Source organism: Erpetoichthys calabaricus, chromosome 15, assembly GCF_900747795.2.
Source record: "Erpetoichthys calabaricus chromosome 15, fErpCal1.3, whole genome shotgun sequence".
Classification (NCBI taxonomy): domain Eukaryota; kingdom Metazoa; phylum Chordata; class Cladistia; order Polypteriformes; family Polypteridae; genus Erpetoichthys; species Erpetoichthys calabaricus.
The window spans coordinates 82,036,930-82,051,597 of NC_041408.2; the positions used below are offsets into that span (position 1 = coordinate 82,036,930).

General features: G+C 41.3%; 1 protein-coding gene across 1 annotated transcript in view; it reads right to left on the minus strand.

The window, feature by feature from the left end:
* ttc27 (tetratricopeptide repeat domain 27) overlaps positions 1-14,668 on the minus strand; it is a 274,814-nt gene that overhangs the window by 247,700 nt on the left and 12,446 nt on the right. Inside the window, exon 3 of the mRNA XM_051919199.1 lies at positions 2,520-2,649. Within this exon, the coding sequence (XP_051775159.1) occupies positions 2,520-2,649 (130 nt within the window). The remainder of the gene's footprint in view (positions 1-2,519; positions 2,650-14,668) is intronic.

Sequence of the window (14,668 nt, forward strand, 5' to 3'; positions counted from 1 at the left end):
ATTAAGAAAAAAATTAATTTCTTTCCATAAATATGAGCAAAGTCTTGCATACGTTTTGACAGCTTGGTAGCAAAGTGCTGCCAGCGATCTCCTCACATCTCTTTTTCTACTGCTCAAATGAACAGGTCGCAAGAAGTCAAAGCAATTAATGTGACAGAAGCATCAAACACTAAGGAAGATCTTACAATTGCTAACAGTCTAGCAAAAGAACTCGCCCGTCAAGCACTTATGACCAACAAAAATTTAAAACATCTTTAGCAAAAAAGACGTTAATGATTAAACATTGTACAATTAACTTACATTGAGTTTAAATGCGATAATCTTTAGCAATTATGATTTATTTGCTCACTGAGATCGATTACAATATAGTGTAAATGTACCTAATATATTCCTTCAGATACTGAAGATGTGTACAAATTATTTTAACAGTAGAAAACAAAATTCACAAATCAAATTCATATTTAAAATGATATTAATGTGAATAAAAATTAGACATTATGAAATTCTACCCTTTAAGAAAAGCAAAACGTTTTAAAAAATGTAGAAAACATACACATATGCAAAAGGTAAATATTACATTACCAATGATGTAATCTACGATTTAAGAAATATTCCACCCAAAAATGACCATTTTTTTTAATCTGTTACCTTTTTGTTTTTTTGTAGTGATAACAGAGAAAGATTTTAAAGTTCAGTTTTACATGAAGAATGGACATAAACTTTCTGATACATTGGGCTTCAGCAGGGACCACTGTGAGTCAACACAGAACAGCAGAAAATAGTATAACAATGTCCACGAAAAAACACTCACATAATTCACACGTCAGTTATCCAGCCATAAGCTCAGAAATTAAAAAAAAAAAAAACATGTATTGTTTGCTAAAATATTGTTAAAAAAATACTTTAGGAACATTAAAGTGGTGCATGAAAATGAACCACTTTCAAGCCAACTCAAGCTAATGAGTTGAAGACGGGGCTCTTCACGAGAGAATGAGAGGGAAAGAAAACACGAGATTAAAATTTGTTCTTGCCCATCACTACAAACATAAGGTAACATATAAAAAAATATGTTTGTGTGGCGTATTCCTTTAATACAGTATATGTAATATATTGCCGTTTTGAAGTTAGCATGTTGGCATGGCAATGGGCAAGTAAACAAATCTCAGCCAGCAGACGGCCTTTTTCTTAATTGTTGTTGCTGTTGACATCTCCTCTCTTTTCATCAATGTTCAATAAACACCTGGCTGAAACAATCTACCCATAATGCTCATCATTTTCATCAATAACTTAATGTAATTTATCACTATTGGCTTATGTGACAGTATGAGAGATGCTTTAACCTTTATAACTGACAGATTTCAGGAAAAAGACTAGCCTGAAAGTGTTGTCATGCTGAGCTGAAGAGCAGTGTATTCTGGGAATACTGAAAGGCAAAGCAGAATTCAGCATATTTTACATAATTAGAAAGTGAAGCAGGATCTTAGAATGTTTTGTATAGCCAGCCTATTTGCAACTTCAAGTTGATTCCTATGGGAATTGACCCTGACTTGGTAATAATTAATTAGTAACATTTTCAGTGTTTTGAGAAACTGTCTGCTTTGCTAGCAGAAAGATAAGTGCATGTTTAAATTGGCTAAGAAGGGGGAGGAAAGTGACTGCATTTTATTTAACGTTTAATTCAGCTGTTTCCCTGACTTCTGTAAAGAGCTCAGCTCAGGTGTAAAAAAAAAAAAAAAAAAAAAACTTACATGGAGTCTCTCAGCTGATAAGGGACACTGAAATTTAGCTTTCTGCTGGACACTTTCCAAGGAGCTCTGCTTCCAACAAGAAATCTTTCTATTTACATTGCGATTAAGGATATATAACCTATAATTTTTTAAAATATTTCTTACATTTCCTGCTATTGGCTTGATGTAAATAAATAATTTTTAAGTGAAGTTTAAATCAGTGTCTCTGCCCAATTACTACCAACAAGACAAGATGTTAAGCTTGATCATTCCTTATCTAATTGTGGTTCCTTAAGGGCTCAAAGAGATTCTTTGAGAAGCCCTCTATTGTTAGTAAACTTGGGGAAAGAAAATGATTGAAAGTATAAGATAGTTCTAGTAAGAGAAGCAGCTTATTTGAGGTCCCCAGGGTTGAATTTGCAGGCTATAATATGGACAGTAAGACAAGTAAGCTGAAACTGTATAGGCAACAGGTGTATATCTGGTTTTGATATTTCTTCCTATCCTCAACATAACCCCCCCCCCCCCCCCATTAAGAAAAGAACCTAAGAGGTTAGTTGGCATCTTTCCTGTCAGGTACATGCCACAGGTTACCTGATAACAAGATAAAACAATAAACCATGTTTGGTGCAAAAAGTCTTTGTCTAACTGGATAAGAATTAACCTCATAAGGCACCAATGTTTTCTAACCAATCAAAAGACATCAAAAGAATACAGTTACCTATAGTGCTGATCCTCCTATAAAAAATTATTTGAAGTATTTGTCAGCAAACATTACAAGAGACAATATACCTCTGTAAACTGCTGGAAGACACTTGAGGGCAGGAAATCCTCCGGGTGAACTTGAATAGGTGGTCCAGTCCAGTTGCTTTGAACAAAAAGCTGCAGACAGGCTACACCGAACAGAAGCACAACCATCTCTCTGTAGACAAATACAAATGCCTGTCAAAACCTATACAGTCAAAGATATAATGTTCAGTGTACACTTGGCTTAGGTTGACCAATATTAACACCTACACAGAAACAAGTGCAGACAATGTAAAGATGCAATATTAGCTAAAGTGTATTAAGGGCAACCTGCTGTTAATACAGTTCATTTACACAGTCAAATGTGCTAACAAAATCACTGCCTACAATGCTAACCACATATCCCATGGTCAGCAGACTGCTCCCAAAAAATCTGACAATAGTGCTTCTCAATGTCAAGGGGCTATACTCCCCGCAACTATCACATGGATATGTCTATTCAGGATAATACTACAATTCATCATTGTAAGTAATAAGAAAAAAACACAAACATTTTCACAAAACTGAAGTAACTCTCAGAATGTAAATGGCATTTCTCCATCCATCTACCAGCTTTCTCACTTGCCAAGTCTAACTCATGATCACATGGAAGAAGAAATTATGTTAATTTGTTGGTTTGCCTGCCATGGTGTGCTCTATTCTCACATGAGCACTGACTTGTGCTGTTTAAAAAACATGGCTATCTGAAAAGGAACTGCAAATGGATCCTGTTAAAATGAATCACACCTAAAAGTTATATGAATCAGATTTTGGAAACACGCCTTCTACTAAATATGATGTGAATGTCAAATAAATAAAATGTATTTTTTTTTTTGGAAATTCACCAGCAAAACAATATTGATCAGTATGGAAAACACATGAATCATGTGGCATTTACTGATGCTAAATTAAACTGCACACAACATAGCAAACTGACAACTAGCAAATAAAACACATTTGAAAAAGTGTTTAAAAATTTTTATCATGTGTAACCAGACTAGAACATCTGCTGTAGACAGGAAAAGAAAGCCGAAAGAACAATCATAGTCATCATCACCGATGGTCATGGCCACTTCTTAGTTTACCAAGATTATCCAGCTGTCCTTCAAGTTTTTTTTCTCCATCGTCTTGCATATTCAATAGAATGTAACCCATTCTTTTCATACCATCTGACATCAACTCCAACCACATTTTCTTCAGCCTACCTCTGGGCCTCATCTCCTCCACTTCTTCAACCCATCATCTTCTACTTTTAACTCCATTGGCGGAGCCTAGCCTCCTTAGCCCGTTTCTCCTTAGCACAACTCCTCTTGTCCTCCACACCAAGTGTCTTAAATCAGCATCAGCATTAACCTTCCTTCAAAGCCAGAGAAGGCCCTTTAGAAGTCAGAATGGAGGACAACCCTCAAAATCAATTCCACATACAGTACTTACTCTCACTACCATGACTGTACCTGCACCTCTTTTTGCACTCAACATTGTCACCTAAGTACCATAACATCTCTGCATTTTGAAAAACAACTCCATTGCCCAACATCTAACTTTACACATACAACATCAACCAATCTGCACCCATCTTTTACATTTTCTACAAACACATAACACAGTCACCAGGTGCAGACTCTACTTCACATCAATTTATCTTTTATGTAACCACATCATACAACCTGCACATTGGACTGACCATCTCCCAAAATCTCTTATGTGCATTCTTCATAGCCACGCGCCCTCCTCTTGCATGCCATCCTACTCATCTTTCCAACCATCGTCTTGGTCTTTGTTCTGAATGTTCCTTGAGATCTTTCACTTTCAAGATACTCCTCCAATTCAGTATCTTCTCCTTCAACTTCTCTGCATCTTTTTGCCAATAACACAAAATCATCAGCATTCAAGAGCTCACATGGCAATCCTTCACACACTTCTCTGGTCACCAACCCCATGACAGTCACTAAAAACAACAGATGTAGATCCTCACCGCAAAACTTTTTTGTCCATATCTGCAATCCTCACCATCGTTCGTGCTTCCTTATATTTTAACATTGTCACAGAGACTAACTTTATGTTCATACCTAACTTTCTCATCTATACAAAACTGAAAGGAAAGTTTGATTACTTCAAACTCTGAAATATACATCTAATATGAACTGTTAATAAGCATTTAATATTCCAAAGATTATGATATAACTGTACTAAAAAATATAAATCTATCAGTGGGAATACAAGGTCAAATTTTAACTTTCACATAGGCACATTGTTCCTGCAATTATTTTTTGTCACCTTAACAATGCTCTAAGGAAATTAATAACTTCTGTACAATTCATATATGTTACTTTAACTCACAGTCTTTGACAGTTAAACATTTTTATTGAGGGTATAGTATGTCAGTATGTTTTACTATTTCTATTTCCTTTTCTATTCATTTTCAAATAATATGCCTTCTAGAAAGAGAACCAATTTAAATCCAAGCACTTCCAGGTATGGCAGAAGGACTGCACCAAACTCCAACTCCCATAATGCCCTGCGGGAGTCTGAGGCACCGCTGGAAACCAAGGTGGTCACCATGATGCGTCCCGAGGAGGTAACACTCTGGCCATGCTTGCTCCCCAGCCACAGGCTACAAAATATATGTATATATAATAATAATAATAATAATAATAATAATAATAATAATAGCGGCACGGTGGCGCAGTGGTAGCACTGCTGCCTCGCAGTTAGGAGACCCAGGTTCGCTTCCCGGGTCCTCCCTGCATGGAGTTTGCATGTTCTCCCCGTGCCTGCGTGGGTTTTTTCCGGGCGCTCCGGTTTCCTCCCACAGTCCAAAGACATGCAAGTTAGGTGGACTGGCGATTTTAAATTGGCCCTAGTGTGTGCTTGGTGTGTGGGTGTGTTTGTGTGTGTCCTGCGGTGGGTTGGCACCCTGCCCGGGATTGGTTCCTGCCTTGTGCCCTGTGTTGGCTGGGATTGGCTCCAGCAGACCCCCGTGACCCTGTGTTCGGATTCAGCGGGTTGGAAAATGGATGGATGAATAATAATAATAATACTACATTTTATTTAATAGGTGCCTTTCTTAGTACTCAAGGTCACCTTACAATAAGATTAAACAACACTAGTAAAATAAAAACAAGAGAATGATAAATCAAAAAGCAATAATTAGCAAACAAACAAAGATAACTGGCACTAACAGTGCAAAATTCACAATTGGTATGCCAGTTTTGAGGGTAGTTTTAAAATGTGTTATTGAATCGAGCTGATGTATATGAGAAGGAAGAGAATTCCAGAGTTGAGGAGCACTATGAGAGACGCTCGAGCTCTCATAGAACAGAGTTTGATGTGCGGTACAGAAAGTCGAGCTGCAGATGAGGATCCGAGTGAACGAGAGGGAGTTTCTGTCTATATATATATATATATATATATATATATATATATATATATATGTCACACACATGCGCATGGGAGGCAGCTAAAGGGCTTGAGTAAAGGCAGTTCTGTGGCATGCCAGGATGTGGCAGAGTGCACAGTCTCTTTTTCTCCCTTCCCTGTAGACCATTCATGGGAGATTCCACCTGGCTCTCTTGACGTCACTTCCAGGACCGAGCCAATGGAAGGAGACTTTGCCAGCTCCGGCCCCTGTGATGTCACGTCCAGGCTCGAACCAATGGCTGAAGAACATGAGCCCGATCCTTATGATCTCACTTCTTGTCTCCCACTTTAAAAGCCTGCACCTTTTCCCTATTCCCTCAGTCTTGTTTTGGACTCGGTTGTATGCACATCAGTGCTGTATATCTTGAGAAAGCAACTTTACAGCCAGGATACCAAATTATACGGGTGGCTGCCCCAAACTTTTATATGACTCTGTCTCGAGTTTGTGACATTGGCGTAGTCGGCAGGATGGAGAAGTCCCAGAAGAGAAGGGGACAGGACCTGCAATGCACCCAGGTGGGAGCGTGCCGGGGCCGAGTGTTCAGGCGGGGAGGGTGTCCCGTGGTTCGGCGAGACCCAGTGCGAGCTCCGCTCCCGGCACACTTAACTAGGAAACCTGGAGAGGCCTGGGAATGTGCGGGAGGGGCTCACAGAATTGGGCTACCCCGGCGGGGGAAGGCAAATGGGGCTTATTATGTTCTCTCGGAGGAGAGCGTCCACCCCCCTGTGAGACCAGACCCCCAATTTCCACCTAGGGGTGCCCCAGACTGGCAGGTGAGTAAGGTAAAAACCTGGAGGTTGGACCCAGAGCAGCCGATCCTCAAACAAGCCTGGTCCTTATGGGCAAAGGTAGGGCAGTGGCTACGGCCAAATGAAAATAAGCCCTCCCAGGTAATAGAACAGGTAGTCTGCTATCTGCTCCTAAAAAAGCTTCCCCGTGGCTTCACTCAGCCAGTCTGGGGTAAGCAGTTTAAGAACTTTGCAGAGCTCATAGAGCTTCTGGAGACACAAAGGATGGCCTCACAATCTGAGGGAGCAGAACCGTCCCTTTGTCGGACTCAGCTGGAGTACGTCCCAAGACCTAGCCCCTCTCCCCGTACAACCCGGAGTTTGTATCGGCGTCCCCGGAGCTGCGAGCGTGCAAGCTGCTTGGACACACAGAGGAATGCGGGTGGAGAGCGAGGAAGGGTTGGTGTCCTCTGGCTAATCCATTGGGGGTCCCACATACTGGCGTGGTGATGGTCAACGGACACAAGACCACAGCCTTATTCGATTCCGGTAGCAACATTTCCATTGTTGCCTGCCGGTTTGTGCTGCCGCGACAGTGGTTGAAGATTAAGACCAGTATAACCTGTGTCCACGGAGAAATCCATTGGTACAGCTCCGCCGCTTGTGTCATCAGTTACGGGGGATCAGTACAAAAACTAACCGTGGCCGTCCATCCAAAACCCCGGTGATGAACCCCGGTGATACTAGGGCGCGACTGGTCTAATATTAAAAGCGGTGAGACACATATCACTCCTGGGGTTAACTTGGGCCTAGTTATGGGCGGGGATGAGCTGTCTCAAGCTGCCTCCAAGCCGTGTAATCAGCCGGCAGAGAGAGACGAAGCGGCCGCCCTGAGTGACGTGGCGACTCCCGGATTGTCGCGTGCCGAGACGTCATCCACCAGCGCCGCGGCGGAACGGGAGGAAGCCTCGCCCCATGAGGTCGGCGCCGACCCTCTCTCCCTTTTGCGGTTTCAATTTATAGAGACACCGGCTTCATTTAAAAGAGAGCAGTGGATTGACGATTCCCTGAAGTTTGCCAAAAATGCAGTGGTCCTAGTCAATGGCCAGCGCACTAACCAGTCGATGCCACAGGGTCCTCACTTTGTGTTGGAAAATGACCTTCTTTATTGCGAAGCTGAGCATGACGGGCAGGAGAGAAGGCTACTGCTAATCCCGCGGACCTTCCGGCGGCAGGTCTGTGAGTTAGCACACACCCACCTCCTAGGTGGCCATTTGGGCACCGAGAAAACCCTGGAGCGGATCAAGCTCCATTTCTACTGGCCGGGAATCAATGAGGAGGTTCGTCGCTTTTGCACTTCCTGCCCGGAGTGTCAATTACGACAAATTCCTAGAAAGGACCATGCTCCTCTTGTTCCTATTCCCCTGATTGACATTCCTTTCCATAGAATTGGGGTCGATTTAGTCTGACCTCTAGAGCCCTCAGCCCGAGGACACAAGTACATCCTAGTCCTCGTGGATTATGCTACCAAATACCCTGAAGCTGTTCCGTTGCGCTCAGCTACTTCTAAAGCCATCGCACGGGAATTACTAGGGGTCTTTGCGCGCGTGGGTATCCCCAAGGAAGTCTTGAAAGACCAGGGAACACCTTTCACCTCGGAGACGTTCAAGTAGACTGCCAAGTTACTGAAAATAAAGCATTTAAAGACCACGTGTATCATCATCAAACCAACGGTTTGGTAGAGAGATTCAATCATACTCTCAAACAAATGCTGCGTAAGGTGGTCAGCAAGGATGGAAGGAACTGGGATCAGCTCCTCCCCCTCGTCCTTTTTTTGCCAGCAACCTTCCAGCGTCTGCTGGACAAAGTGCTCCGGCCTCATAACTCATACAGTGCTGCCTACCTTGATGACGTGGTCATCTATTCCAGCACATGGAGGGAACACCTACAGCATGTCCGAGCGGTATTGCGGACACTTGGAGAGAACAGGCAGCAACGGTGAAGGCAAACGCAGCTTGGGCTGGTGAAAGTAGCCAATAGAATTTGAAACTCAAACTCCAAGCAGTCCCTGCAGTGGCTCTGATCGGTCTTCTGCTGAGGGTGCAGGGGCTGTTGAGGTCAAAGGATGTCAGCGCGGCTTTTAAAAAGGGGGCCGGCAACCAAATGCAAAAAAAAAAAAAGTTTTTGAAATGTGTGTTTCAAGTTCCTGTCTGTCTGCCTTCTTATTGGTTACCTGTATTTATTCGTTTTGTCCTGGATCGTTTCGTGGTTGGCATCTGGATGGTCTGCCATTCGACTGTGTACATGAGGACTGTAATTGGATTCATGGCAATGCTGCAAAGAAAGGAGCGCTCCTGAACCTGTCCACCAGTCTTCACCATTTCAGGAACTAGCAGTAGGGCTATCTTTACATTCCCATTCAACGTGCAGATCTCTGACTATCTATTTTCATCATTACATTTCATCCGTTGCCATTTTTCATGATTTACTGTGCGTGTTTTGTTTGTGCTTTGTTGTATTTAATGTGTAATTGCCGTAAAGGGAACAGGGGTGGTATCGTTGTTTTAATTTACAGTATTTCATTTGTTTTCATTACATTGTTTATTTGCTGTTTGATTACCGTTTTGCTTTATTTTTGTCTCTGTTTGTGAGTGTGTACGGGTCGAGCCAAGGCTGGGTGTTCCTGGAATCACCACCATAAAAATAAACAAATCAGTCTTCTCGAAGGTGTGAATCTTAGCTGCACCAGATTGCTATAGCGTTATTCATTTCTCCTTGCTGCTGATTGACTGTGATGCATCTCCAGTTGAGTGTTCTTGTGTTTTCCGTTTTGTTCCACTTAACCCTTAAACCGCCACAACCGGCTATAGTCATTTCCCAGTGTCATTTGCGAGCACGCAGGAGCTGATCAGTCAGTGCCGTACATTCGTTGATCAGCCAGCTCATGACCACTGCCAGCCCCTGCAGCACTGCAGCCTCACTGTCCCTCGGATTGAGCCGCTGGCCTGCAAGCATCAGCACTTACCTCTGTGTGCTTTCGTGCAGCCAGTTCAAGCGCAGTTGGCTCGGTGATTTACTGAATTTCATCCATGGCATCAGTTGCAGTAGTTTTTTAAATAGTTTCTACAGTTCATTAGCAGTGTGTGTAAAATGATCAGTGCTGCAGTAATTGTGATGCTCTTTGCATGAAAAAAAAAATAAAAAGTTCCACTAAAATTTCACTTTTTCCTCATGAATTGTGACGTTTACTTAAAAAGTGCAACAAAAGAGTATTTGGCGTCCAGGGATGCATTAACCCCCAAGTATGTGGCAGTTTAAGGGTCAAAGCCCCAAGATGCCGCTGAAACGCCCTGCACCTTCTAAAGCTTCTGGCAATGAAAATGCACTTGCATGAATTACAGTACATATATCGGTAACATCAGTATTTTACATTCTAGCACTGCGGGAGACATAGCAGTACAGTATACAGGTTTACCTTTACATTCTTTTTTTAGGTAATGTATTAAGCTGAATTTGAAATTAAATTAAATTGCTTTGGGGGCATATTTAGGGTTTAAACTATAAAAAAAAAAAAAATTATATATATATATATATATATATATATATATATATATATATATATATATATATATATATATATATATATATATACATACAGTGGTGTGAAAAACTTTTTGCCCCCTTCCTGATTTCTTATTCTTTTGCATGTTTGTCACACAAAATGTTTCTGATCATCAAACACATTTAACCATTAGTCAAATATAACACAAGTAAACACAAAATGCAGTTTGTAAATGGTGGTTTTTATTATTTAGGGAGAAAAAAAAATCCAAACCTACATGGCCCTGTGTGAAAAAGTAATTGCCCCCTGAACCTAATAACTGGTTGGGCCACCCTTAGCAGCAATAACTGCAATCAAGCATTTGCGATAACTTGCAATGAGTCTTTTACAGCGCTCTGGAGGAATTTTGGCCCACTCACCTTTGCAAAATTGTTGTAATTCAGCTTTATTTGAGGGTTTTCTATCATGAAACGCCTTTTTAAGGTCATGCCATAGCATCTCAATTGGATTCAGGTCAGGACTTTGACTAGGCCACTCCAAAGTCTTCATTTTGTTTTTCTTCAGCCATTCAGAGGTGGATTTGCTGGTGTGTTTTGGGTCATTGTCCTGTTGCAGCACCCAAGATCGCTTCAGCTTCAGTTGACGAACAGATGGCCGGACATTCTCCTTCAGGATTTTTTGGTAGACAGTAGAATTCATGGTTCCATCTATCACAGCAAGCCTTCCAGGTCCTGAAGCAGCAAAACAACCCCAGACCATCACACTACCACCACCATATTTTACTGTTGGTATGATGTTCTTTTTCTGAAATGCTGTGTTCCTTTTACGCCAGATGTAACGGGACATTTGCCTTCCAAAAAGTTCAACTTTTGACTCATCAGTCCACAACATATTTTCCCAAAAGTCTTGGCAATCATTGAGATGTTTCTTAGCAAAATTGAGACGAGCCCTAATGTTCTTTTTGCTTAACAGTGGTTTGCGTCTTGGAAATCTGCCATGCAGGCCGTTTTTGCCCAGTCTCTTTCTTATGGTGGAGTCGTGAACACTGACCTTAATTGAGGCAAGTGAGGCCTGCAGTTCTTTAGACGTTGTCCTGGGGTCTTTTGTGACCTCTCGGATGAGTCGTCTCTGCGCTCTTGGGGTAATTTTGGTCGGCCGGCCACTCCTGGGAAGGTTCACCACTGTTCCATGTTTTTGCCATTTGTGGATAATGGCTCTCACTGTGGTTCGCTGGAGTCCCAAAGCTTTAGAAATGGCTTTATAACCTTTACCAGACTGATAGATCTCAATTACTTCTGTTCTCATTTGTTCCTGAATTTCTTTGGATCTTGGCATGATGTCTAGCTTTTGAGGTGCTTTTGGTCTACTTCTCTGTGTCAGGCAGCTCCTATTTAAGTGATTTCTTGATTGAAACAGGTGTGGCAGTAATCAGGCCTGGGGGTGGCTACGGAAATTGAACTCAGGTATGATACACCACAGTTAGGTTATTTTTTAACAAGGGGGCAATTACTTTTTCACACAGGGCCATGTAGGTTTGGATTTTTTTTCTCCCTAAATAATAAACACCATCATTTAAAAACTGCATTTTGTGTTTACTTGTGTTATATTTGACTAATGGTTAAATGTGTTTGATGATCAGAAACATTTTGTGTGACAAACATGCAAAAGAATAAGAAATCAGGAAGGGGGCAAATAGTTTTTCACACCACTGTATACATATATATATATATATATATATATATATATATATATATATATATATATATATATATATATATATATACACACACACACATATAATGTATTTCACTCTACATGGATACACACATCCATATTACTAAACGAGAATGGTAAACCGGATATGGACGCAGGGACCTGCCCGTAGACGCAGGAGACATAGTGCGCAGGCGCCACACAAAGCCCCCCCCACCCCAGAGCAAAATGGGAGAGACTACAAACCGTCTGACATGCCGCAAGCAGGATAAAGCGAGGTCAGAAATAAAAGACAGAGTAGGAAACAAAGTAAAACGTCATAAAGAGGTTAAAGAACGGGGACAAACACATGGAGAGCAGGTTACAGATGATGAAAACTGGAATGCAACAGCTTCAAAAAAACCTAGGCACGAAACACATGCACAGTGAGGGACAGAATATAAAGGCGGAAACAACGACAGTTAAACGTCCACACCACACAGCAGAGGCAGACCCGGAAGGTGCAGGCGCCTACATTGCGCGTCGGAAGGCGCGGGAAAGTACGAAAGGCAAAGGCGCCTACACAGCATGGTGAAACCCGACATGATACGGAAGGCGCAGGCGTTGCCGCCATATTGTGAGTGGCACTAATGCGTAGTGAAGGCACAGGCGTCTCCACCATATTGTGCGTGGCACTACTGCTAAGTGAAGTTAGGAATAATGTGCTGCTTGGTGTGCCACACAAACCCCCCCATAGACTACGGAGTCCATAGAGACTACGAATGACATAACCACACAAACAACAGGAGTCAGCGCCCAACCCCAGAGTAAAACAGGACAGAATACGGAGTCAAGAAAGGTTCACAAATCAAACCCGACATAATACGCCACCCCAGAGTAAAACGGGACAGACTATGGAGTCCAGAAAGGGTCACAAATCAATTGGAGTACGGAAAGCGCAAGATAGTACGCAAACACACTACACAGCATGATACACGCACCTCTAATGACCCGCAAGCAAAAACACGATATAGTACAGAAACCCAACAAATACGGACTCCACAACATATTTGAATCACATTACAGTGATACAATATTAACAGTGCAACCACACAAAACACAGGCACAACACCTGATGGGTATTAAGAATAAACGGACACTCCGTATTAAAGGTTCGTCATCCTCACATGTGAAAACTATACAGCATAAGTGAATCATCACATTACAGTCATACATTATTAACAATTCAACCACAGAAAACTCTACGTAGTAACAGTAAGTGCAATCCATTATCCATATTACTAACACTAAACAAGGAAGAACTAATGGAGTTACGCTCACGGCTCCAAAACAATAGACCAGATACCACTGTTAACGCAACGGGCTATATTATGTCCAAAGAATATTGATGTTGATCACATAAATAACCAAGTCATTGTATTACTTCCTGGAGAAAGCCGCCTCTTTCTAAGTACTGACAAAGTTGATTCTAAAGACGAGATTGAACATCTTAATTTCCCCTTAGAATATCTGAACACTATTAACCCAGCCAGATTACCACAACACAGTCTTAACCTTAAAATCAGAACAATTGTCATGCTATTAAGAAACCTTAATACTAAACAAGGTTTATGCAATGGTACACGTTTAGTCATCAACACCATGACAGACAATGTTATTGAAGCAAAAATACTTACAGGATCACATCCTAACAATACTGTTGCAATTCCTAGAATTGACCTTACAAGTTCTGCCCTTGAATTACCATTTACACTTGGGCGACGCCAATTTCCCATTAAACCTGCACTTGCCATGACAATCAACAAATCCAAAGGACAGACCATGGACAAAGTTGGCATATACCTCTCTGAGCGCGTATTTGGACATGGACAACTTTATGTAGCCTTCTCATGAGTTCGGCGTTTATCTGACATTAAAGTTAAAGTTATAAATACTCCAAACCAAGGAAAACTCATTCAAGGACAACAAACCATCTTTACTACAAATATTGTATATAATGAGATATTCCAATAAATCTTTGTGATTTACCATACAATACGTTCTTTACTTCCTATATGCATCATCTACACCTTTACACTCTAATGTATCTCATGCATACATCAAACAATTTCGCGTTACCCAACACCAGGGGTTGGCGAGCGAAGCGAGCAGGGGGCGGAGCCCCCTAGTCGAAGCATAATGCAATGTTAATGATACACACCAAGCAGTAGTAAGCTAACACTTTGAATGTATATAGCATGTGATTTATAATAAGGTAATGGATGTACTTGCTTATCAGCCCAGTAAAAGTTTCACATAAGGAATGGATTTTCTTTTTTATTGTGTAACAAGCAGCATTTCAGTTTTGCTCAGTAGCACCCTCTAGAGGCTACAACTGACATGTGGTGACATACATACTTGCCTCATTAATTAATTTACCTAGTAAGGTAACACAAAAGGTAAGGTCACAGAAAAAAGTAGAAGTTTCCCATTCAATGCATGGTGCTGTATTCATCATCTTTGTTTTGTTTGTTGCTGGTACTGAGATAAATTCCAGACCCTATGAGAGGCATGCAAGTAAGAATGACATTGTAGAATATACTAATTACAACAAACCTGACCTTAAGAAGACAGAACATAATTCATAAAGTAGTATTTAACTGTAAAGTCATTCATTTTATTCTAAAAGAAATAGCTATTCAGACTTAAAACATCCTATATGTACTCTCCTCATTCAGAAGATAAGAGTATT